Source organism: Eublepharis macularius, chromosome 8 (assembly GCF_028583425.1).
Source record: "Eublepharis macularius isolate TG4126 chromosome 8, MPM_Emac_v1.0, whole genome shotgun sequence".
Lineage (NCBI taxonomy): Eukaryota > Metazoa > Chordata > Lepidosauria > Squamata > Eublepharidae > Eublepharis > Eublepharis macularius.
Genome location: NC_072797.1, coordinates 41,036,475 through 41,061,920, shown reverse-complemented (window position 1 = coordinate 41,061,920; position 25,446 = coordinate 41,036,475). Strand labels below are relative to the sequence as shown.

General features: G+C 41.3%; 1 protein-coding gene across 2 annotated transcripts in view; it reads right to left on the bottom strand.

The window, feature by feature from the left end:
• POC5 (POC5 centriolar protein) overlaps positions 1 to 23,115 on the bottom strand; it is a 32,836-nt gene extending 9,721 nt beyond the window's left edge. Inside the window, exons 1-6 of one of the 2 annotated variants that reach the window (XM_054987021.1) lie at positions 23,056 to 23,115; positions 20,595 to 20,692; positions 19,426 to 19,528; positions 6,366 to 6,476; positions 5,341 to 5,534; positions 1,578 to 1,754 (exon numbers count right to left, since the gene is read on the bottom strand). In XM_054987021.1, the coding sequence (XP_054842996.1) occupies positions 1,578 to 1,754; positions 5,341 to 5,534; positions 6,366 to 6,476; positions 19,426 to 19,528; positions 20,595 to 20,678 (669 nt within the window). In that variant the 5' untranslated portion in view covers positions 20,679 to 20,692; positions 23,056 to 23,115. The remainder of the gene's footprint in view (positions 1 to 1,577; positions 1,755 to 5,340; positions 5,535 to 6,365; positions 6,477 to 19,425; positions 19,529 to 20,594; positions 20,693 to 23,055) is intronic. The other variant, XM_054987023.1, reaches the window with a different exon arrangement.
• Between the last annotated feature and the right edge of the window lie 2,331 nt (positions 23,116 to 25,446).

Sequence of the window (25,446 nt, the reverse complement as noted above, 5' to 3'; positions counted from 1 at the left end):
CTATAATTTAAAAATGCATAATTAAAATTCACTAATATTTGAAAAATTAAAGCGATTAGACATACTAAATACATGCCAGGAAAACTAGAAGAGTGTAAAGCTAGTCAGGAGAACGAAATGAATCCTCTTCAATTGTTATATTTGTATCAAACCAGGATTGCAAATCATGAACACATACATAAGCTATTTCCCTTTTGTTTTGTGTTGTGGTTTTTTTGAGATTTTTCCCGTCTATATGAACAAACCATAGAATGGCACAATTCAAAGGTTGGCAGGTAATGCCAAATAATAGGCTGGATCCCATCATGTAATAATATGGCATGCACAAGGCAACTTTGAGAACAGCTGCTTATTTTTTTTTTGTTTCTGATCTGTGTTGCTGTGTAACAGTATATTTGGATGTGCAATATGATTTGATCCAAAGAATATGATGGAAGGGTTTTCTGAAAATTATCTTACACTGAAAATTATCTTGTGCAAGAGGAAACAAAATATAGGCTATGGCAAGCTGATTTAGTGCAGGGGCTACTTGCAATTACCTGTCTTTCCACTTGAGAAATTCATGACTGCCTAATATGGTAGTAGGCAAACTTGTGTGCTGATGTTGAAAGGAGACTTACTCATTCTATTTCCTTTTTTCTCCTAAGCTGACTTGGCTCAAAAAACATGATGAGTACAATGTTTGTTCTGGGATGAGGAAAAGGGGAAGCTCCAGGAAACAATATGTAACACTTCCTCAAAGATAGATTCCGGGCGTTCTCTAATGATTTTACAGCCAGTAAAATAAATTTTATTTATTTATTTATTTAGACTTATATCCCGCTGTCCCCACGAATGGGCTCAGGGCGGCTCACATCATAATTAAAAAACAATAAATTAATAGTCAACTTTAAAAACAGATTTAAAAACTTATATTAAAATACTTAACAGAGGAAACTACATCAAAAACATGGAAAGTTCTTATTTATTTCCTGCAGTTCGATCTTGGAGCAGGCATCACGCCAAACTTCAGCTCTAAGATTCATTTGCTGGTATAGGAAAGTTTTAAGAAAAATGTGATAGTTATCCATAGGCTGCCCAGACCATTAGCTTCCAGCCACAGATATATGGGGTGGGGGGCACAGACACAACTGATAGCTGCTGCTGGTTTTTGACATTAAGAAATAAAGATGGAACTGTACATTCCCTTTAAGATCCATAATAATTTCAAAGGACCTTTCCCCCCCTTCCAAATGCTGCCACTATGACCACTTTTTTCAAAGGGGAAGGAGGGAAAGGAGATTTAATAATTTCCTTCCCTGTTTTCCTCTTGTACAAATGCGACTTCCAAGCTGCTTTTACTCCCAATGGAGTGGAAAAATAAAATACTGGTACCTTTAACTTTTCTTCTGTGGGGATAAAACTGGCCATAGGTAGCATTTTTTCAGAAGGAAAATAGTAGGAAAGAAAAAAAAGTTAAGTACATTTCTCCCACCATCTCTTTTCTCCCCCTCCAAAAAAAGCAGAATCACAGAATTAAATGTAACACATAATTCTGCTCTAATAGTTTTTTGCAGCCAATAGTACAAATACATTACCTCATCCTTTCTCCCTATTGAAATTTCATACGTATGGAGCAGTTCCTTCAGGTTCTCCAGCTGATTTGTCAGTCGCCTCACGTGTGCCGCATGTTTCTCTCTCTCCTGACTCATTTCTAGCCTGTGATGTTCAATAAAGTGAAGCTTCCATTTTCGCAGTTCAGTCAGAACATTTGTCTGAAGAAATGAAGGAGCAGCTTTAATGAAGAAACGTGCATCAGTCTGTAGTTTTTCATTGGTGAAAATCTAATTTATCAAGCTTACCAAACACATTCTGAAGCTTGTTTGTAATACCACAGTGTTTACAAACAACTCTGCATTCTCTGGCAAAGAGATGTCTGTTGAAAATGAATGCTGTGCCAAGACACAGAGCTGAATCAGAACAGGAGAGGAAGAAAGGGATGCAAAAGGCATCACACTCCAGTAACTGTGCATGCGTGTATGTGTGCATGCGTGTGTGTGTGTCACGCAGTGTGACCACAATAAAATCCAACTCCAGGTTCCACCTTGTGGCGTTGCGTAATACCAAACCAAATTTAAATAGTTCATTCAATCTAGTTATGAGACGCTAGGAGTCTTTTATAACTTTTATTCAGAGTTCAAAGTGAGACCAACTTGACTCATGAGAGAAAAACCCATTTCCATACTTTTCAACATGCAGCTTAGATATGTTTCATCTTGTTCAATGGGGCATGGTCTCAGGTAAAGCACACCTGACTGAGGCCTTAGCTTCTAACTGTACATGAAAAGCAAATGTGCCTATTAAGGCTGCAACATTTTGTCAATACAAAAGCCTTTTCAGGATGGTGAGAAAATGTAGAATGTGAGGATACCTTTATTAATGTACCTTAGAAGCTCCAAAAAGAAAAGGGGAACTTAAGGTAGGCAATTCGGAACAGGGAAGTGGTGGGTTGAGAACGGGATACTGGACTGACTATGAGTGTTCCCTTCTACTTGGAGGTAAGGAGGATGCACTACTGGTGGATAACTCCTCCCACTGGGAGGAGCTTTTTTTTTGAACGATGGAAGTCCTCCTGCTTTCTTCATCTTGAGACTGCAACAGCTGAGGTATTCTATCCTTCCCTCTCCGTTAAAAAAAAAAATCAACATTCAAGGAACAACTCCATCCCCCAAACTGCACAAGGATAATTGGGTACATTTGACAACTTGCAGAATCAATCTGACAGAAAAGAATGGTAAGATAGATATCTGGACTGGATATACTGACAGCGAACATTCTCCCCTCTAACTCCGGGTGAGGCAGGATGCCCCACTTACTTAGAAGGAACATTCTCAGGAGAAGAATGTTGCATTCTTACTTGAAGGAAGCCATCCTGATTAACAGGATGTCAAATAGCAGTATTTCTTAATCAGGGCAGGATTCGCTGTTGACCTTCTGGGTGACTCTACCTTCTGAAGCAACCACCACCCAAAGCTGAATTGGATGTAACAGCTGACCAAGGCGGGAACAGAAGCCCATATTAAAAGATATTTGCAACAACCTTGCATTTGTATCAGACACTGCTAATGTAGGTGTACTGTAAATTAATGAGCCATGATCCTTCCCAGAACTTGCTGACCTTGAGTCTTGTGTGCTTGAATGATGTTTTTGACTAACTACTTTACTCAGGGCAGCCCAGAGACTTTTCACCCTCTGATTGTCAGATGAAGAGTTGCAAACAGCACATCTGATTTCCTGGTGGCAAAGGTTCTCTGTATATAAGGTATATTACTGAAATCTCCATTCTGGCACTGGTTGCCTCACTTGTGAAGGTTGGTATCTGTTTCAATTCGAATATATGGTAAGTATTAGAAACAGTTTCCTCTCCTTGGGAGTTCTGGATGGCTACCAGCTTTCCAACAAATGTTGTACAGTGCCTCCACAGATGGGTAAGAGAGGAACACAGGCGATGCTTAGAGTTTGGGCAGTTTTCCTCCAACAGGTTTATCATCATCCCCAGATCCTGTCACTCATGCAAATAACAATGGGCAGCAGGTGCCAGCAGCCATTTTCTCACAATAAGCGCAACTGAGTCTGTACTGTCTCAAGGGGCACATTCAATATTCCCAAAATGAACCTGGACTGGAGAGCACAAGTGGAGTTCTGAATGACAATGATAAGACAATAACTGAGACAATGACAATAACTGATATTCTCCTGGGGTACAAATTCAACTACTTCAGCCAGCATAACTGAAGCATATTCATCAAGGGTTTCTCAGATTTGCCATCAGAACGGGTGCTGTCAGTTTCAGGGCTCTGCTCTTTGCTCTCTTCTCTGCGCTTGGAGTTTTCATGAAGGTCACATTTTAGCAGGGTCCCTATTGGGCAGAGCCAGTTTCTTGGTTGCTTTGACAGGCACGCGGTTCTAGAGATAGGTCTGGTGGCAGGAGTGCAACATCCATGTCCTGGTTGTCTCTGGTGGAAAATAATGAACAAGATCCCCCTTTCTTATGATACTTCTACTGCCTGCAGTACTGTTTAGATCTCTCAGGATTGGAGTAAGAAGAATATTTCCTGGTGCAACGATTGTTTCCAACCTATCAATTCCCAGAAGAATCTATATAATTAAGCTTTTGCACCATCTTGATCAAACTTCCAGATATAAGGGGAGGCAAATTAGGGAAATCGGCATACTTTTGGGGTCTTAAACCACCTGCCTGAAGCAGCTGCTGTTCAATCAAGTTGCAGTTGGAACACTGGCCATACACTGGAGGAGACGCCTCCAGTGGTCTTCCATGTTTGCCACAAAGCTTTCCTCATACACTGCTTTGGCCTCCAAGGTTGTTATGTTGCAGCTCATGGTCTTTACTTGGGACCAGAAACAGCCTTGCTTCTTAGTATTACAGTGGAGTAAGCGCCTTCTTTGGCCACAGGAGGGCAGATGGCAACTCCTCTTCAAGGAAAGAAAGGCCGCCTTTTAAGGTCTCTTCCAAAAGCCACATTGCCATTGCCTCAGCTGAGGTGGGAACAAGCTGCCAGATAGCAAAGAAGAGAACAAGAAGAAAGTGTGCATGCGCATGTGTGTGTGAGAGAAAATGTTTTCTCCTGAATCAAACAGGGAGAAAAGAGATACAAGGGAAGCTAAACAACTGAAAGACAGAGAAAGAAAAGCTGTGGAAAAAATCGTGTCCTGAGTACCTTCATCATCATCATCATCATCATAATCATCATCATCATCATACAGATCCCAAGCAAAAGTACTTACACTTTTACTAGACAAAAAATTAATTTGGAAAATGGTGCCTCCCACAAGGAAAGACAGGAAGCTGAACCATAGCTCACCTCCAGGCACCACACATTAAGCATGCCTTTCCCTGAAAAAGTCTCCCCGCCCCAAGATTCTCCACTCTAAATTCATCTCTCCTAAAGTTGCTTGGTACTTAAAAAATGACGCAGGAGTTCTCGCATACATGGTTAATTACAGGATGTGTGTAAATCTCACTTTCTTCCCTGAGCCATGTATAATTATATTAACTATAAAGACAAAAGATAATTTTAAAAAATACAGGCACCAGTCAGTTAAGGATAATTCTTTGACACTATACTGTAAGGACTTTAAGTGTCACTGAGAGAAACAAACATGATATAAAACTTCTTTTCTCATAATAATATAGGACTGCTCCCAAAGTATTTTTGCGTTTAGCAATACACTTAGTATTATTTCTCAGGTTACCCCAGTCCCATTTTGCCAGCAACTCTTTTTTAAAAATTGCAACGTTATCTATAAAGTTCTTTTTTAGAATTAGCAGAAAATACATGCCTTCAGGCTCCCACTCCAGAGATCAAGTATGCTCTCTATCTGGGTCACTCTTTCATCAGAAAGGCATAAATCTGTCACGTTCGACTCTTGGATCTCTCTCTGACTGGACGACTCTTCAGAAGAAGTCTCTTCTGAATGGACTGGGCAAAGTCCCTCCATGCCCCCTCGAGCTGGCTCCTTTACAGATGTTGAAACTGAAAGACAGTAAAGAACAATTTAGCTCTCTGACACCATGATATTGAATCTGAACAATCACAAGCTGAACATTTGGAAGGCCAACTATTTAATTACGTGTTAATGTAATGTAAAGTTGTTACATAAAGGAATTAATAATTTAAACCTCATTAGCAATTCCTAGAGGGGAAAAGGATGCAAAAACAAAGCCTTGTTCCTTTTAATTGTAAGGCTTTTGTACTAGCAGTTGTGCCAAGTCAGAAATTTCAGTGCACTTCATAGTGTTATGGAGCTACTCCACTGAGTAGAGTAAAAATAGCTGTTTTTCTCTTTGTTTATATCTGCACAAAAACACTTATTATATACGTAGAAGATGTGCCAACTGGAGAATTCACACCAAGGAGGTTTCCATAGTGAGGCTTTTCTTTCTGCTCCTCTCTATTGTTTTTAAGGGGGAAAAGTACCTGGAGATTCTACACAGGGGCTATGGAGCATGAAAAAAAACAAGAGATGGAAGAATTGCTCATACTTCTTTATCAGGTAGTTCACATTGCACACAATATATAAGCGCCATATATCATATGCATGACATCCCATTTAAAATTGGGGCATTGCAGTGTTGTAATTAGAGACTGGGCTTTAAATTCCCATGAGCTCTTGAAGGTCACTGGGTGACCCTAAGCTGCTCTCACTGAATCTTGGCCTAACCTGTGCCACAGGAATTAACTGGTAAAAAGCGCAAGTAATCCCTACTGTGACTGATTTGTAAATTAAGCTGAACCCCTTTTTCAGGTTTTAGGAAATAAAAAATATAAACTAATTGCCTATTCCCAATTTCAATAGAATTATACCTTCTATCCTTGTTGTCCGAGTAGATGTTGCAAAATCAGAACTCCTTCCAGACTTCCTCTGGCCTGTTGCTACAGTTCTTTGCCTGTGTTCATCCATTACTGGACTTTTCCCTATTTCAAACATGAGGAATAACTAGGTTTAAAGAGGCTACTATACAGTAAGCCAGCATTCTGTGTTTTTCATGCTATTTATCAAAACTTCTTATAAAAGAGGTAGTTCTGCAAACTTGGGGAATTAGACAGGTTGCAGAAAAATCTTAAAATTTGGAAAAAATGAAAAGGGGGTTAAATCCCCCCTGAAGAACATCACCTGTGCTTGAGTAACTACACTGTGCCCCCACCCAGCAGTATTCACCAGCCTCGCTGCTTGTAGGAGCTGCTGTAAGAGGAGGAGCTGCTGCTAAAGGCAGGGGTTGTCACCTTCCCACCACCACTACCGCTCCCCAATAATGGCTGGCCAAAGGCCAGATAGGTGGCTGGACAACAAAAGGGAGAAGAAGACTGGACAGAGCAGGGAGGAGCTGGGCATATGGTGAGGAGATTCGCTTCACATTGAGACTGATGAACTCTGCCTGGTCAACCTCCTCTGAGGCTTGCCAGAGAGCAGTCACTGACACCACTGTGGCTGTGATCAGACTGAAGTGTACAGACTGAAGTGTATACCTCTTGCATGTGCATCATCGGCCTGTCCCCAGTGGGCACCTGGCTCTGTCCTCTGCCACACCAACTTGCTAATACAGAAAGCCGCGGCAGTAGGCCTGGAGAGTTGCCCTGAGCACCAACCAACAAGAAAGTGCCTGGCTGAGTGCCTGGATGGCGGTATGGGCCATGGAATCAGCCCAGCCGTTGGTGTGGGGCACAACTGGTTGCAGCCTCAATGGATCCTTCAAGGGCTCCGTCTGGGCACAGGGAGGAGCTACTATGAGGCAACAGTAAATCTGGAGGCTTGCCACAGCAGGCCCACCAGCCAGCTGCCTCCAGGCCACTGAAGTACCCAGCAGGTCTCCTGATGGGTGCCACATACCCTAAATCGGCAAGAGGTGAGAGGGAGCATGCTGCTGGGTGGGTGAGTGGGGTGGGCTGCCTGGCAACTGACTGGTCCAGTTGGCAACTGGGTGTGTGTGGGATTTCCACTCTGCCATAGCAAGTTTCACAAGTTTCCACTTGTCAATGTATCAAATTCTCAACATGGCCCAATTTTTACATATATAAATCCATAGACTAGATCCATTAACAGACAGGACAGATGTTTCTTCAAACCAGAAATGGCCTCAGGTTTCCAGAAAAACCTGAAATCTAAAAAACACACACAGAGGGGATGGGGGACAGGGTAAAAATATACAAGCAGTCCCTGTAACTTTAAGAAACGTGTGCCCTCAGTGGTCTTTGCTAGGTAACTATAACAATATTGTAAAACTTCATGGCTTGGTTTTTGTCAGTAACAGGCTGGGTGGGGAGGACAGGGCCCTTTCCAGGGTTATTTCGGACTCTGAGGAAGATTTAATGGAAAAGAATGATGTAAGCTGCTTTGGGTCCCCATTGTGTGTTTTCTCCACATTGTGGAGAAAGGAAGGATATGCATGAAATAAATAATACGTACAGTCCAAAAATGACATCATCCCGTCAGTCCTGGGGCACGCACGTTTCGCATGTGCATGAAGGACATCATGCCCGGCACGAAGTAAGTGCCATGGACTCTAGGAACCTAGCAACCCTATCTCACCACAAAAATGAGTCCAGTAGCCATCACTGAACAACTGAGCCATAGTTTTCCTGGAAAAAGCCTGTCAGAAGAGGGAAGAAAGAAAAACTGAAGACAGGGAGGCTGGTAGGCTGGAAAGAGAGAGGGAACTAGGAAAAGGGGAGAGGCTATGGGGACCGCAGCCAGGGCCGGCGCGCCCATGGAAGCCAGGTAGGCGGTGGCCTCGGGCACGCGGGCATTGGAGGGGCACCGGAGGGGGTGTCGGGGGTGGAGGTGCAGGCGCGCGCAGCGAAGCTGGCATGACTGGGCTGCAGCTACTGCTGTAGCCAGCCAGCTCCGCGCTGCCGCCGCCACCGCCGCCACACACCTCAGCAAGGTGCAGCCTCCGGGCGCTGCCCCAGCAGCGGCTCGCGGCTTGTGCGCCCAGCTGGGGTGCGTGGCGGTGGCGGCACGGAGGTGGCTGGCTGCAGCAGCAGCTGCAGCCGGCCACGGCAGCTCTGCTGCGTGCTCCTCCACCCCAGCCGGTCGCAGAAGCCGTGAGCTGTTGCTGGGGTGGCACACAGAGCAGTCTCCGCGCGCCGCCCAGCAGTGGCTCGCAGCTTCTGCGCTCGGCTGGGGCATGTGGCGGCGGCGGCACGGGGCTGGCTAGCTGGCTGCAACTGCTGCTGCAGCCAGCCACGCCAGCTCCGCTGCGCGCTCCTCTGCCCCAGCCAGGCGCAGAAGCCATGAGCTGTTGCTGGGGCGGCGCACGGAGCAGCCTCTGTGCACCGCCGCAGCAGCAGCTTGAAGCTTCTGTGCTCGGGGCTCCGCGAGCTGCCCAGCCCCCCCCGTGGCGCGTGATGACATTTGCGATGATGTCATCACGCAGTCCGTGGCGTGCGCGTGCGCGTGCGCACGCCGCCTCGGGCACCAGAACCTCTGGCACCGGCCCTGACCACAGCGAAGGGAAAGGACAAGTGTGGGGAGAGGAAATGAGATGCCTCTGAGTCCTTGTGGGTCTCCTGCTTGTACCCTCTTATCTGCTGTCAGAATAAGGAAGGGGTATGGATATAAGTGGGAAAAACTAGTAAGAGTTGCAGATAGGATGCCACCCTAAACACAATTACTAAGTTTCATTTCTATCAATCAACTCTGTTGTACATAGGCTTTGATATAGGGCATAAGAATAAGCTACACACTTTCCCTATGATCATATCCTACCTAACCTACTCTCCATAGTAATTCCTGGGGAATGGGAGATTTCTCTCTCTTTTTTTTTTTGAAAAAATTTTTATTGGGTTAGAATCCATTATTTTTACATTTACATTCAATTTTCCCCAATTTTTTCATCTCTAACCCCCTCCCTTTCCCCCCCTTTTTGTTGACTTCCAACAGCTTTCCAACCCTTTGTCCCCTTTCCCTTACTTTTATTAGCTTCCTCTATCTAAAACAAATATATATTCTCCGTTATTCTAAGCAGTACATCCTTAACTATTTTTAACATTGTATGCCCAAACTGTAAGTCTTTGTTTCCATCTTAAATAAACAATTTATCCCATTTTTCAATTTCAAATATTTCTATATATCATAAACCATATAGATCATACATTCATTTATATCAAACAATTTGACTTATTCTCTATATATTACTCATTCTATCTTTTTGTAATAATTCTATATATCTCTCCTCACGTAGTCAATCAATTTGACTCATCTATATCTTCAGACATTCAGTTTGGTACAAAACTTACCAAAAAGAAAGAAAATATTGTTAGTTAATCAATCCTTATATTTAATCCTTATAGTTAATTATTTTCTATCTATGTTCTGTTTGTTAACCTGTATATATCTATATATATATCAATCTATTAATCTGACTGCTTATTAATTCACATTTATCTCTTCTCCCCCCGGTAAAGTCTCCCCCCTCTACTTCAGTACTTCAGTAGTTCTCAAACTGCCACAGTTTTCCTCCCACCTCCCATTTCTTCTACAGGTGTTGTTTCAGCTTCTCCCAGTCTGTGTTGAACTGCCCTGAGTCCAGATCTCTCAGTTTTCTTGTCATCTTATCCATTTCAGCCATATACAGCAATTTGTAAATCCAATCTTCAACAGTTGGCACTTCTTGTACTTTCCATTTTTGCGCATACAAAAGTCTAGCTGCTGCTGTCATATAGAATATCAACGTCCTGTATTGGGCTGGAATTCCCTCCATTCCCAAGTTCAGTAGCAGGAGTTCTGGGTTCTTATTAATTTGAAATTGTAAAATTTCACTCATTTCTCTTATTATTTCCCCCCAGTACTGCCTAGCTACCTCACACGACCACCACATATGATAGAGGGAGCCCTCATGCTTCTTACATTTCCAGCATTTATTAGAAATATTCGAATTCCCTAGCGCAATCTTCTTTGGTGTCATGTACCAACGATAGATCATTTTGTAGATGTTCTCTTTGATATTAGTACATGTCATTGTCTTCATTGTAGTTTTCCACAAGTATTCCCATGCCTCCATTGTTACTTCTTTATTAAAGTTTATAGCCCATTTCACCATTTGTGTTTTAACTATCTCATCCTCGGTATACCACTTCAGCAGTACTTGGTATACCTTGGATATTCTTTTCTTATCTTCTTTAAGAAGGGTCTGCTCTAGTTCCGAGTTCTCTATTCGTATACCTCCCTTTACAGAGTCCGAATTGTATAAGTCTCTGATCTGTCTATACTGGAACCAGTCGTAGTTAGGTGATAGTTCCTCTTGTGTCTTTATTCTGAGTTTGGATGCTTCAGTTTTAGTTATTTCTTTGTACGTTAAACATTGTTGTTCATTATCAACAGCTCTCGGGTCTATCACCTCATACGGAACCACCCACAAGGGGGTTCCTTCTTGTAGATAAATTCTGTACTTCTTCCAGATTGTGTATAGACTTCTCCGTACAAAGTGATGCAGGAACATCGAGTTGACCTTTACTTTGTCATGCCATAAATATGCGTGCCATCCAAATATTTTTTTATATCCCTCTAGGGCTAGTAGTTTCTTGTTCTTTAATGTCATCCATTCTTTCAACCAAACTAGGCAGATTGCATCATGATAAAGTCTCAGATTGGGCAGTTGCATTCCGCCTCTTTCCTTTGCATCCTGTAAAACTTTCACTTTCACTCGAAGCTTCTTGCCTGCCCAAACAAAATCTGATATTTTCCTCTGCCATTTTTCAAATTGTTTAGAGTCTCTGATGATTGGTATTGTCTGTAGCAAAAACATTACTCTTGGTAACACATTCATCTTAACTGCTGCAATCCTACCCAACCATGACAAATTCAGTCTATTCCATTTAATCAAGTCTCTCTCTATCTGAGTCCATAGTTTTTCATAATTGTTTTTGAATAGATCTATGTTCTTTGCAGTTAATTCAACTCCCAAATATTTCACTTTACTTGTTACTTCACAGTCCGTTGTTTCCGTTAATAATTGTTGTTTCTGCTTAGTCATATTTTTACATAATATCTTTGACTTCTTTTTGTTAATATAAAAACCTGCCAAGTCTCCAAACTCCTTGATCTTATCTATCACTCTTGGCATGTTCTCCAATGGGTCCTCTACAATTAACATTATGTCATCCGCAAATGCTCTGACCTTATATGAATAGTCCTTTATTTTTATTCCACGAATTTCCTCATATTTGTATCATATTTGTATCATCAGAATCTCCAATACTAAAATGAACAACAATGGAGATAACGGGCAACCTTGTCTTGTTCCTTTACTTATCGTCAATTTCTTGGTCAATTCATCATTCACCACGATTGCTGCAGTCTGGTCTCTGTAAATTTCCTTAATTGCTCTGATGAATCTTTCTCCCAATTGTAGCTTTTCCATAGTGGCAAACATAAAGTCCCAGTTTAAATTGTCAAACGCTTTTTCAGCGTCTATAAAGAAGAAACCAACCTCTTTGTCACAACGCTTGTCATAATATTCAATAGCATTGATCACTGTCCTTAAATTGTCTCTTATTTGTCTGTCTGGCAAAAAGCCTGCTTGTTCCTCCTCTATAACTTCCGAAAGCCACCCCTTCAATCTCTTCGCCAATATCTTCGCAAAAATTTTATAGTCATTATTGAGTAGCGATATAGGTCTATAATTTTTCACGTTAGTCAGGTCTTGGCCCTCTTTTGGGATCAATGATATGTTCGCTTCACTCCAAGTGTCTGGAATCCTTTGATCCCTTAAAACCCCATTCATCACCTCTTTTAGGAATGGTGCCAGTTCATTAGCCATTGTCTTATAGAATTTAGCCGTAAGTCCATCTGGCCCTGGCGCCTTTCCTAGATTTGCAGATTGTATTGCATTACTTATTTCCTCGTCAGTTACTTCACTGTTCAACTTATTTCTCCAAGCTTCCGAGATTTCTGGAAGTTTGGTTTTCTCCAAGTATAACGCTATTGATTCTTTGTTTACTTCTTTTTTATTATACAACTTAGCGTAGAATTTATAAAAGGCTCTACTAATGGTAGTCTGCTCCAAATACGTTTTGTTATCTTCACAAATTTTATTTATTATTTTCTTTTCCCTTTTCTTCTTCAATTGCCATGCCAGGTACTTCCCAGGTTTATTAGCACCCTCAAACGCTTTTTGGTTCAGTCTTTTAAGATTCCACTCCAATTCTTTGTTGCTCATTGCTGTTAACTGTTCTTGAAGTATTTTAATTTCCTGGTATACCTTCTTTTTCCCTGGTCTCTTTTTTAGCTGTATTTCTTTGGCTTTTATTTTCTCCTCAATCTCTCGTCTTTTCTCCTCTTTCTTCTTTCTTGCTCTACCATTTAAATCCATTAGTATGCCCCTTACAACCGCCTTGTAAGCATCCCAAACTTTATTGGTTGGTACTTCTTTATTCACGTTGTATTGTATAAAAAACTTTATCTCTCTTCTCAATATTTCCATATTCTCTCTTTCCTGTAACAAGTCCTCATTTATTCTCCATGCTTTCCTTTTTCTCCTCTTTCCAAATTTCCACATAATTGGGTTGTGATCTGAGCCTACCATCGGCATTATTTCTACCTCCTTAGTCCATAACGCTAAGTCTTTTGAGGCCCAGATCATATCAATTCTTGATAATGCAAAATGCCTTGCAGAATAGAAAGTAAACTGTCTGCTTTTAGGATATTCTCTCCTCCATACATCTTCAAGAGTCTCTTGTTGAATCAACTCAAAAAAAAAGCTTTGGTAATAGTCCTCTTTTCTTTTGTGCCGTTGTAGTCTTTTTGTCTAGTTCCAAGTCTGTCACTCCATTGAAGTCTCCAGCAAGAATTATCTGGTCATATGCAAGATCGTGTAAATGCTTCCTTAAATCCTCAAAGAAGCTTTCTTTTGCACCGTTAGGTGCATAAAGTCCGACTACCAACACTCTCTTTAAATTCCAAATACATTCCACTGCTACAAATCTGGCTTCCACATCTCTCATAACAAATTTTGGCTGCAGCTCCTCTTTTATGTACAACACCACTCCTCTTTTTTTCTTGTTGGAGGCCGCTACAAATTCTTTGCCCAGTTTTCCGGATTTTAAATATTTTACATCCTGTTTTCTAATATGGGTCTCTTATAAACAAACAATATCACATTTTTGTTTTAGTAGCCAGTGAAAAATATTTTTCCTCTTATTCGGTGAGTTTAGTCCATTTACATTCCAAGATAATACTTTACACTCCATATTCATGATCTTGTTGGTAAGTCTTTTTCATTGTCCTTAATAAATCGCTCCATCTCTCGCTCAGATCTGATGCGTTTTTTGGCCCCTCCAAACTCAAAGGACACTCCTTCCGGTAACTCCCATCTGTACCTGATTTTCATGTCCTTCAAAATCTGAATTAGCACTTTATATTTTTTCCGGTCCAATAACACTGATCTGGGCAGTTCCTGGAGATTTCTCTGAATGCAGTACTTCATGCATGAAAATAAAATACATGTCAATCAATAAGCTATTGTTTAATATCTATATGCGCCCCTTGCCCAGCTGGTGTGGAGTTTCGGACTGGGGTGTCATCAATATGCAGATGACACCCAGTTGTATCTGCTGATGGACGACCAGCCTGACTTGGCCCCGGATGTCCTGGAGCATGCTTTTGAGGCCACGACATGTTTGGTTAAAACAGAGTAGACTGAGGCTAAATCCCATGAAGACGGAGGTCCTGTTCTTAAGCCATGGGTGATTGGATTTGGCACTCCAGCTCCCAACCCTTGATGGGGCGCCAATAGCACCCGTTCCGAGGGTTAAGAGCCTGGGGGTGAGTCTGGATTTCTCCTTGACAATGGAGGCACAGGTCGCAGCAGTTGTCAAGTCTTCTTTTTTCATTTTTGATAGACCAGGCAGCTTGTCCCTTAACTACAGTGATCCAGGCAACGGTCACCTCTAGGCTAGACTACTGTAACTCTCTACACAGGGCTTCCCTTGAGTCTGTTCTGGAGGTTACAACTGGTTCAAAATGCAGCTGCTCATGTTATTACTGGGGTGCCAATCGGAGAACATATAACACCTATACTACATCAGCTGCATTGGCTGCCAGTGGAATACCAGATCAGATTCAGGGTTTTGGTACTAACCTATAAAGCTCTAATTAGGCTGGGACCTGCATATCTGTGGGACCGCCTCTCCCTATATAAGCCCCAGAGGACACTTTGATAATCAGACAAACAGTTATTGGTGGTCCCTGGCTCCAAGGAGGCCCGTCTGGCCTCGACCAGAGCCAGGGCCTTTTCAGTCCTGGCTCCGGCCTGGTGGAACTCTCTCTCTTGAAACCAGAGCCCAGCAGGATCTGTTGTCCTTCCGCTGGGCCTATAAGACAGAGATGTTCCATCAGGCATATGGTTGAGGCCGGGCCTGGCCTCCACCGACCATATGGGGGGAGGGAGTCAATGAATGCTTAAAACTCCCCACACCAGATGTGTTACCACCATTCTGTTTCAGAATTCTGTTTTATTGAGTGAAGATAAGTTATATTGTGGTTGCCGCCCTCTTGATACCTTTTTAACTATTTATATGTAAACTGTGATTTTAACATGCTTTCATGACTTTGTAAATCTTTGCTGTATTTTAACTGATGTAATTCACCCTGAGCCCATTCGCAGGTAGGGCTGAATAGAAATGTAATGAAACAAACACATAAATAAATAAATAAATAAATAAATAAATAAATAAATAATAAATCTTTAGAATAAGCACCAATAGCTGCTAAAGCCAACAGCACAGCAAGAAATTTGCATTGTTTAAGAGCTGCAAGTCAACTCATTCAGCTACAGTGGTGCAAACTGGAATCCTGGTGTTTTAGGAAGAAGCATCACTTAGCTGAAGATGAGTCACCACTACCAGATCTACTTCAACCGTATAGGCCAGTCGTACAAGTTTTCAGGTCTAATGAGCTAATCTGATAATGCTGGACAGGAAATTAAATTTTAATGTTAAAAACATCAAAATGGTAGCTTTAGCAGTTCTAATCTATTTTTTTTCCTGAGAAGACTGGAAGCGTCTTTTGAAGATAATTGTATCACTAGATCTGTTATTCAAAAGGGAGGCCTGTTATTAGTAACCAGAGTTCTCATAAGAAGATGTATTAGATCTAATCCACAGAATAGTTTTTCTCAATTCAGCCTCAGATGCCCTAGATGCAAATGCTCCAATAATTCTGCACATGATATTATGACAATCCATAACTAATAAAAAGTTAAATAGTACCGAATAAATCATGCTGATAAATTTTCATTCAAATAACTGTAATATGTCAGGATTTCCCAAATCATTCTGATCTAGTTCCTATTTAAATTCTCAAGTACAATGGATCATCTGACCTGCAGCACTGTCCACCTGCTTCCAAAACATAACTTTCAACTCATCTTATCTCCCTACCAGTTCACATACATTTTACTCTTTTCACTCACTTCCTCTGAGCAACTGTTCCAGTACAAGCACATGAGACACCCCACTTTCAGAAGTCCTGAGATAAGGGAATGTTACATTTATTTTAACTTTGTCTTCACAGTCTGAGGACTAGCACTTGCATGTTTGTGACTAACAGTACAACCCTAAGCCAAGTGAGTTACTTCAATCTAAGCAAACGGATTTTATTCGTCTTAGACTGGAGTAATTCTTCTTAGGATTGCACTGTAAGTCAGTCACCTGGATCCACAAAAAGGGTACCAGAAGGCTCTTAACATGAGGAACACAAATACATACTTAAAGAAGAAGAAAAAATTGTGCAGATACTCAAGCATGTTAAACAAGTCAAACAAACAAGTCAAACTTTAGTCAAACAAAAACTGTCTTAGCATCATTAAATGATACATGTTTTTTTCCACTTCTACTTTAAAAATGGACATATAATGCAAAGGATAATCACTGAATACCCCTGTAACTTCCCTACTGCCATTTAACAAGAACCAAAAAAGATTCTACCTACTGCCAACAAAGACTGAGCTGGGCTTACCAAATAGACAGTTGGTAGACTAATGTCAGTTTAGCAACAGTTAAGCTATTATGATATCCAGTACATTACAGCTACAGTTCAGTAGCTGAACGTCTGTAAGATTTGTGAAACGCAGAGAAATTCTTAACTGTGTTTTGTCACATGAGCTGGGAATTTAATGCTGCAGCAAATCAGAGCTGACCTTTGAAAACCCGTTAATTTCCAGTTAGACCACGTGTCTCCAACAGCAGATAGTCTTGCAATTGTTCTTAGAATTGTTTTCAAATTCTAGAGTTTTGGAATTATTTGAATCTTAGTGTTGTTATTTTACATATTGACCGCTGAATAAGGCGTCTCTGTGTATGTGGTTATTCTGACCCACATTTGGTCTATGACAAAATTAACTCCAGGCGGATTGTCTTTCACTCAGTATATGACAGTGATGAAACTTAGTTACATATGAAGATCTGTATTTTTACTTGAACGTTTTAACTTCAATTACTTGGACTAAAGAAAAAAGAGGTTTTTTCCCTTCCAAATAAAGGCTGCATAAAAAAAAGGGTAAAGGGTAAAGGGTGCAAGCACCAAGTCATTACTGACCCATGGAGGGACATTGTACCACAACGTTTTCTTGGCAGACTTTTTAAGGGGTGGTTTGCCATTGCCCTCTCCAGTCATCTCCACTTTACGGCCAGGAAACTGGGTACTCATCCTGCCCATGCTGATGTAGAGGAGGAAGAAGGGGGAAAGTGGCATATGAATCTGAGGCTTGTTTCCTATATCACTGCAGCAGAATCTGGGAGGCAATGTAGTATCTAAAAAGGCCTTCTCAGTGCAGTTCTAAGTGTCTACTCAGAGGTAAGTTCCACTGAACTCAATGGCTCTCACTAAAAAGTGTAATTAGGATTGCTGCTTAAGAACACTTTCCTAGGAGGAAGCCCCACTGAATAAAATGTGCCTTACTTCTAAGCAGACCTGCTTAGGATGGCTCCCTTAGTCTTTTTTTTTTTTAGACTGTAAGCCCTTTGGAGGCAAAACTGTCTGCATGAGGAAAGTTCTATAAATAACCTTGGCAGGAGGGAAAAAACCTAACAAATAATAAAGCATCTTGTTGAATCCTTCTAGGCATATAAAATTTTTATATGCTGTTAATTAACCAACCATAGGCAAGTTTGAACGAAATAAAATGCACTGAAACTATAGGCATGCTGCAGTTTCAGAATGTTTGGAAGAATTAGAGGTCTTAAGATAAATTAACAGTGCAATCCTAAGAAAAATTACTCCAATCTAAGACCACTTAAATCAATTGGCTTAGACTAGAGTAATTCTTCTTAGGATTGCACTGTAACCAGGGCTCATTTTGAGGGGGAATGCGCAGGAACACAGTTCCGGCAGTTCCCCAAAGAGGTCACGTGACATGTGACCCCACCCACCTGACTCTTGGCCACTTGGGGCCCATTTTGGCCTGTATTGGGGCCAAAACGGCCCAAATCGGGCCTCTGATGGGTGGTGGATCACTCTCCCGCTCAGCAGTGGCCCGATCCTGACCATTTTGGGCCCCTTTTCGGCCATTTTCAGCCCCTTTTTGCCATTTTGGGCCCAATTTTGGCCCTGAATGGCCAGGATCATGTTCAAAACAGCCAGATAGGTGATGTCAGGGGGTGTGGCATATGCTAATGAGTTCCTCCAGCTCTTTTTCTACAAAACGACCCCTGACTGTAACCATGTTCACATTTCATTCAAGTATTATTTTTGGAAGTGCCCCAGCAAGGTTGCTAACTAAAGAAGGACTAGAGCAAATTATTTAGTATCTTTTACATGTGCCACACAACACCTTTAGGAATGCAAGGACCAGACGTGAGAAAATATATGCATAGTTTGGCAAGAACTAGTTTACTCTGATTAGGGAACAGTTCTTCAGAATCAGTGTATACCAGAATTTTGATAATAGATGAAAACCCAATCATTACACTATGTAATGCCAAGTTCTTTGCAGCAGCTTATAAAATTCGCCAGCTAAGAAAGGTATAAAAATACTTGATGAAATACCAACACTGTATTTCTTTGTTTTGTGTACTATAATAATTTTTACCTTTGAGATAAATATATGAGTGCTGTTACATTTTATGCTGGTCCAGGACTGTTTTAATAAAGACTGATTGGGGAATGGGTAAATATATATATATATTTACCCATTCCCCAATATATATATATATTCCCCAATATATATATTTACCAATATATATATTTCCCCAATATTTACCCATTCCCTAATATATATATATATATATATATAGCACAAGGTGACAAACACATCTGTGTATGAAATCTCATTGAAATATAGCTTATAAATTAACATACCTTCTTGCATTAGCTATCATGGCTATGGAAAAGCAGGAAAAACTTAAGATAGTGAAGAACAGGCAAAACTGTTGTTGAGTGTATTTTAAAGTGACACAACACATAGCAATCCTCAACTATTTTATCAGGATTTGAGTCCAGTGGCACCTTAGACACGAATCTTGTGTCTGAAGAAGGAAGCTGTGACTCTTGAAAGCTAACACCCTGAAAATCTTGTTTGTCTCTAAGGTTCTACTGGACTCTAATCCTACTGTTCTATTGCAAACCAATATACCTACCCACTTAAAACTATCAACAGTTTTATGAGGCAGATTGCTTCTTCCAAATAGTACACCGGCTAGACACAAGGATATAAAGCTAATGCATAGCTATAGTGATTGTTATTCACTCGTGTGAACAGTGTCCAGAGAAGCCCATTCTTCAAGACAGAAACTGGGAGGGGTTTTTCTTTATGTTCAATGGAAAACCCCTGCTCTTGCACTGGCTTCTACTATTTTGGCCACTTCTAATTGGGTCTTCCTTCCTTTTGTACCCACGTACCTTAACAAATATCCAGTTCTTACACATTACCTGTAGTCTTCTGGCAAACTTCTACATGATCAGACTGCCGTAATACACTTGGTTCAAACTTTGGTGTCACTACAGCATAACGAAGCAGCTCTTCATATTCATCCTATTGCAAAATCAAAGCTATAAAAATCTGTCACCAAGACAAACTATGGAATGAAAAAAATGATTTTTTGGTAATTTTTAAAATATTATACATTGTAACTGAATTTACAACTAGGGTTTTTTTTAAAACTTCCAAGAGAAGAGAGAATCTTCATATTTTATGTTTTAGAAAAAGTTTAAGGGAGTATATCTGCATCCTAATGACCTCCCAGAATCCATCAGGAATGGGCAGAGCTTGTCTGTGGCCAACTGGTCTAACACAAGCCATTTGTTTTGCATTGCCCCATGCTCTTCTCCTTTACCCTCTTAGCTGGCTCAGCAGGGATTGAACAGTCTGGGCATCTTTTTTTTTGCTCTGAAGTGTTATTTCCATCCCCCCCAGCCAAGCAAAACCCAAGGCATGAATTTGGAATAGAGTTCCAGAATTGGAGTGGAAAACAGGAAATGTTATCCCAGTTTACTAGTACCTTAACACAGTTTGTGATGACGAGTGGAAGTGTAGTGTTGTAATTAAGGTGTCAGGCTAGGATGGGAGATGGCTTCTTCTTACTTGGGAAGGAAGCCAAGAACCACCTGGGGAGGTGACCTAGTCTAAACCAATAAAAAATATATTGTCCTGGGCCTGCACAGTAACTGCTGGAACAGAACTCCTCCCTCCTCCAGTGAGCATACACCTGCATGTGCTTGCACAACTCCCAACGGAAAGCTTTGCTCAGGCAAGCACAGAACAGCCACCAGATGCTCGCTTCCAATCTTCTTTCAGGCCATCATAATTAATATGCTCTCTACCCCTAAATAAAGATAGGTAGCAGAAATCTGAATTTTGAACAATAGAGTAAGTCTGGCCATTATAAAAGGTCAGCATACTACATTTGTTTGTAAAAAGGTCCCTCTTCTATTTTGTGTTACTTTCTATTATTTTTCTAGATTCATAACTTAATGAATGGTGCTAAAGGTGCTACTGGACTCTTTTCTAACTTAATGAATGAGTCACATTCATTACCTATGAAAAGATCATTTTTCATACAACGCTTTACAAGTTTCATGAGAGGCTATTTCTGGCCTACCTGAAGATCTGAGGAGACGGAACTGCCTCTGTCAGAGTCTTTTGGCAAAACAGGACTTGTGCTTCTCTCCTCAGATGATGACATTCTGCATTAAGATGCTATTAAAAAAATCCAGAAGGTAAATTTAGTCTTCCATCTAAGCCCAGTTGTTGTGACTGCCAACACTCTAGTTCTATATACTAATGATTATCCAGTAGAGTTCAAATTAGTATACTTAAGCAACTCAAATCTTTCAGTAAACAGCTGTAGTTCAGTATTGTACCCGTGGACCTACAGGATGCTCCCTAACTCTATGCTTCCCTGTGACAGCTTTACTCATCTGAGCAAAGCCTTCTGAAGGTGCCGCCCTACAAATGCGCAAGACCAGCAATTGCCTATTCGTGTGCATTCTCTGTGGTGGCCTCCTCCTTCTAGGGATGAACTGTCCAAGGGTTTTCATTTTGTAAATTAGAGGTGCTGCTTCTATCATTTGGGTTTTTTAAAAAAAACTCATATATTAGATTTCAGATTTTTCTGCAAACTGAGGCTTTCTTAGGCATCTAAATGGCTTCCGGTTTTGTCAGACATTGACTTTTTTTGCACTACAGTATAAAATAAAAATGAAACGGAAAAAAACCAGTCAAAAATCTTTATAAATCACAGCATAATTCTTTACCACAACATAGTCTGTTTAAATACAATTTATATATAAGCATTAAATACATTTTACCTACACTCTCCAATACACATCACATAGAAACAAGTTTGCTGCTGCAACTGATATAACCTTGGTGGTTTCTTAAAGACCAGCTTCTGAATACTAGTACATTTCCCAAATCCTGTCCTCCATACACACAACCTGATAGAATATGCAGCCCTCTAGAAGATTCCATCACAGCTACAGCCTGTGGGCTGAAAACATATTATTGTGAAAAGAATCTTCTAATTCAAGGTAACAGAAGCAGAAATCACAAATCTTGATTAAGACAAATAGAGTAGTTTGCTGCTCTTGGGGAAGCATTACTCAAGCACAGGCATTAGTAGTATGTACTAACTCCAGCTCCTCTTTAGATCAATATTTTGTCTTAATCAGCTCTTACTTTAAAACTAAGCCAAAATAGATGCAAGCATAGGGAGACAGTAGAATAAATTTTACACATCCTTCCATCAGCATCATGAAAAAAATGTAAAACTAGTAACAATGAACACTTATGTAGCACCTTAGTGCCTGCATACTATGTAACCTACATGAATGATGCTGTATGGGAGCTGCCTAAAGCAAGTGAGCCAGCTCATAGGTAAAGAAAAGATTTTGTCCACTTCCCAGTTTAGAAGTTCAGCCATCACAGGAGAATACGCTGCATAACCAATCTCAATACATAGAGATGGGAACAAAAGAATGAGTAGTAAGTCTTGGGAAAAGGTGTGGAACTTAAAGCAACTCTCAGCCCCAAAGCCATTTATCTGCAGGGACATAAGTGAGCATTGCTATTTTAACACCTAGCCAGAGGGATGTACGGTAACCGATATAGTAGTGTTGTGTAGTGGTTAGAGCATCAGATTAGGTTCTGGGCAGCTCAGGTTTGAATCCCCTCTGCCATGGATACTTGTCGTTGACCTTGGGCCACTCACGCTCTCTCAAGTGTAACCTACCATGCTGATTTGTAAAATAAAAATGGAGAAGGGCAGCATAAAGCACACTTCCCTGAAGTAAGTATCACAGAGTTTATTGTCTATAGCCATATCCTGAAGTAGGTTACCAGCTCCAGATTGGGAAATTTCAGGGGTGGAGCCTGTGGAGGGCAGCGTTTGGGGCGGACTTCAGCAGGATATAATGCCACAGAGTCCACCCTGCAAAGCAACCATTTTCTTCAGAGGAACTGACCTCAGTGGCCTGCAGACCTCTTGCAATTTCGGGAGGTCTGCAGCTAGCACCTGGAGGTTGGCAACACTATCCTGAAGTATGCACGGATAACAGCGGTACCAGAGGCAGATCAGGGTGGGTTTGGGATTACTATGAAATAGAATTACAGGACTGGCAAACACACCCATACATGCCACACATTGGCACACTATTAAGAACTATGCATGCTTCTCTTATCCTCAGACCAAATGCAGCATTCATATCGCAAGCAAGCTGGCTAGAGAGAGCAATGAAACGCCAGTTTTATGAGACAATAATCAACAGGGCTGCAAGCACCACGGGGCAATTCATCAGTAAGAGTGCATTTAGGGGGAAGCTGAAATGGAGAAGAAGAAGTAGCAAAGCCACCAGCGGAGCGAAGTAGCAGGCAAGGAGCTGGCGGGGATCCTTCCCGAGTGCTTCAACCGGTTGCGTGCTGCAAAGGAGCCAAGGGGACAGGCAAAGAGCGCCTCCCGGGGTTGCCCTTCAGCAACTACCTTCAGCCTGCTGCTCGCCCTCAAACAACTGCAAACGCACCCCCATTTTGGAAGCCGCCTCCGTCCCTAACCCCTAACTCACCTTCTCCCCTTTGCAAAAAGAAACCCTGACAGTTTCAAACCGCCAGTACCGAAATTTAAAAAGCCGCCGCGATTGGTCCCGCTCCTTTTGTTAAACAATCGTTGACAGGACAATCCTTCCCCCGGGCCGTTTAGCTACCAATCCGCACGCCGGTCGCCCGTTCAGAGGCGGGACTTGGGCGGCTGACGGCTCCCAATGGAAAACCTGGGAATTCGCAGAGTTTTTGGTCAGGCTTTTGCGAAGATCGACGAGAGTTGGCGCTCTGACGTCAGAGGCTAGGCTCGTCTCCCATGCTGATTGGTTCGTTGGTGGGAGCCCGGGCCTGAGAGGCGGGTAGAAAAAAGGCAGTTAGCGAGGGCGAGGAGGATTCCGCTTCCTACATTGTTTCTTATCTGCCCTTAGGGCTGTTTGTTTTGCTCTGTTTAGTTGAGTGCGCTCTCGCTCTCTCCTCCCCGTATGTGTTATGTGCTGTCAAATATTATGGTCGCCAACCTTCAGCTGGGGCCTGGAGATCTGGAATTTCAGCTGATCTCGCTACAGAGATCAGTTCCCCTGGAGAAAATGGCTGCTCTGGAGGGTGGACTCCCCTCCAAATCTCCAGGAATTTCCCAGCCCAGCATTGACAACCCTACGACTAATGGTGAACCTATGAATGAATGCTCTCCAAAAAGTCCTGTCATTATTCTCAGGAATACATTGGATTGCGGTGGAGACTGCCATTAATTCATAGCTGATTTATGGCGACAACCATATTGTAGCCTGAGCTATAATAAAAGTGGCCTCCGTTGGAAGAAATCACCTCACACTGAGCAGTATGCTTGCTGTCTGTTTCAGAGAAGGAAAGCCTGTCTCAAGTCTTGCAGAATCCTATTTTTACCAAACTCCCCTTTTAGGCTCCCTTCACATTTACAGTTTTTTTTTAAAAAAAAAAACCTTGAGAAACTGCTTGATTAGACTTCAATATGAGGCAAGGCAGAGAGGAAGAATTTGGATTTAAATTTGAGCCAAGGCTGTTGAGAGTTTACCTTGGAATCTTACTAATATTTGAGTTAGCCTTCCAAATGTGTAATACAAATTAAGAGGAAATACTATTTCTGTATGTGTCCTGAAAACATTTATCATTTATTATTTGCGTCATAGAGCAGGATAATGCAGGACTGTGGTTTCTATTATAAGCTTTGGCTTCTTTGTCCAAACAGTCTTTCTTTAAAATGTATGTTCAATATTGAGTCTTTTATTAATCCAACTTCTGCCTCTTAAAGCTATAATGTAATAAATATCCCAGTTGACTGAATGGGGATGCTGTGATTTTTGTGTGGCGATCCTGGAAGTTGTTAGGGTATTGAAACCTATATTTTCCTTTTTTCCTCCTCCAATTCTTCCATGTTACTATTGATAATGAGCCCAAGCAGAGGTGCATATTACTTAGGGTACTTTGGTCATTGGTATCATTCTAACAAAGGTTAGGTTTGTTTTGTAGAATACTCATTTGTGCGGGCTTTGTATATCTAGAACATATTAGAATTTTTCAGGTAGCATTAGGCTGAGGATTTGAAACCGTGCCACCACATCTCACCTTTAAACTTAGGCTGCTTTCAGAAAGTTACTTCAGTTTAACAAATATATGTTAATTTCTTTGTGTTCTTGGACATGCTGGGAGAGTACTTAATGTGAGAAACAGTATAGGAAAAAAGGTAACACATTACTAGTAACATATTAACTCTAGCATTTATTCCTGTGAACATGACAGGAGCAAGGCTTACTTTTCATCTACTTGACTAGTGGACAGCAGGTGCAAGAAAAGCTCCAGGATCTCTCCATATATCCTTGCTGAGTGTAGTTTGCTTGAGGAGGAGATGTATTTTTTAAAAAATACAGGTGAACCTTGCAAGAAGAAAAGTGCACTGTGATAACTCCTACAGAAGTGCCTCAGGCTTTTTGCTTTGTAAACTCAGTCTGAATTTTGTGAAGACATCTGGAAACAGAACACTGAGGTAGATGGACCATTGCTTAATGTGATCTAGCATGGCAGCTGTTATATTCTTATCATATAAAGTTACCGTTTTGGCTTCAACAACTAAATACACATCCAGCAAATAAATACTCATCCTGTTGTGCTATTTCTTTTAAGCCAATCTTCAACTTTAAACTAGAACAACAACTTACGAAGTCAGAGAATTAAATAGCCGTTGAGGAAGTATGAACCAGATGAAAGGAAGAAATAAGGAAGGAAGGATAAAGTGAAAAGACAACACTAAGCTAGGTCTTTCTCCCCTGCTCTGTCTAGGAATAATTTAGTATGTGATAACAAACAAAAAGGCATGATCAGTTCTTAATAGATCTATCTAAAGGAATCGAAGCAGTTTTAAATGCCAAGACTAGGAGACAATG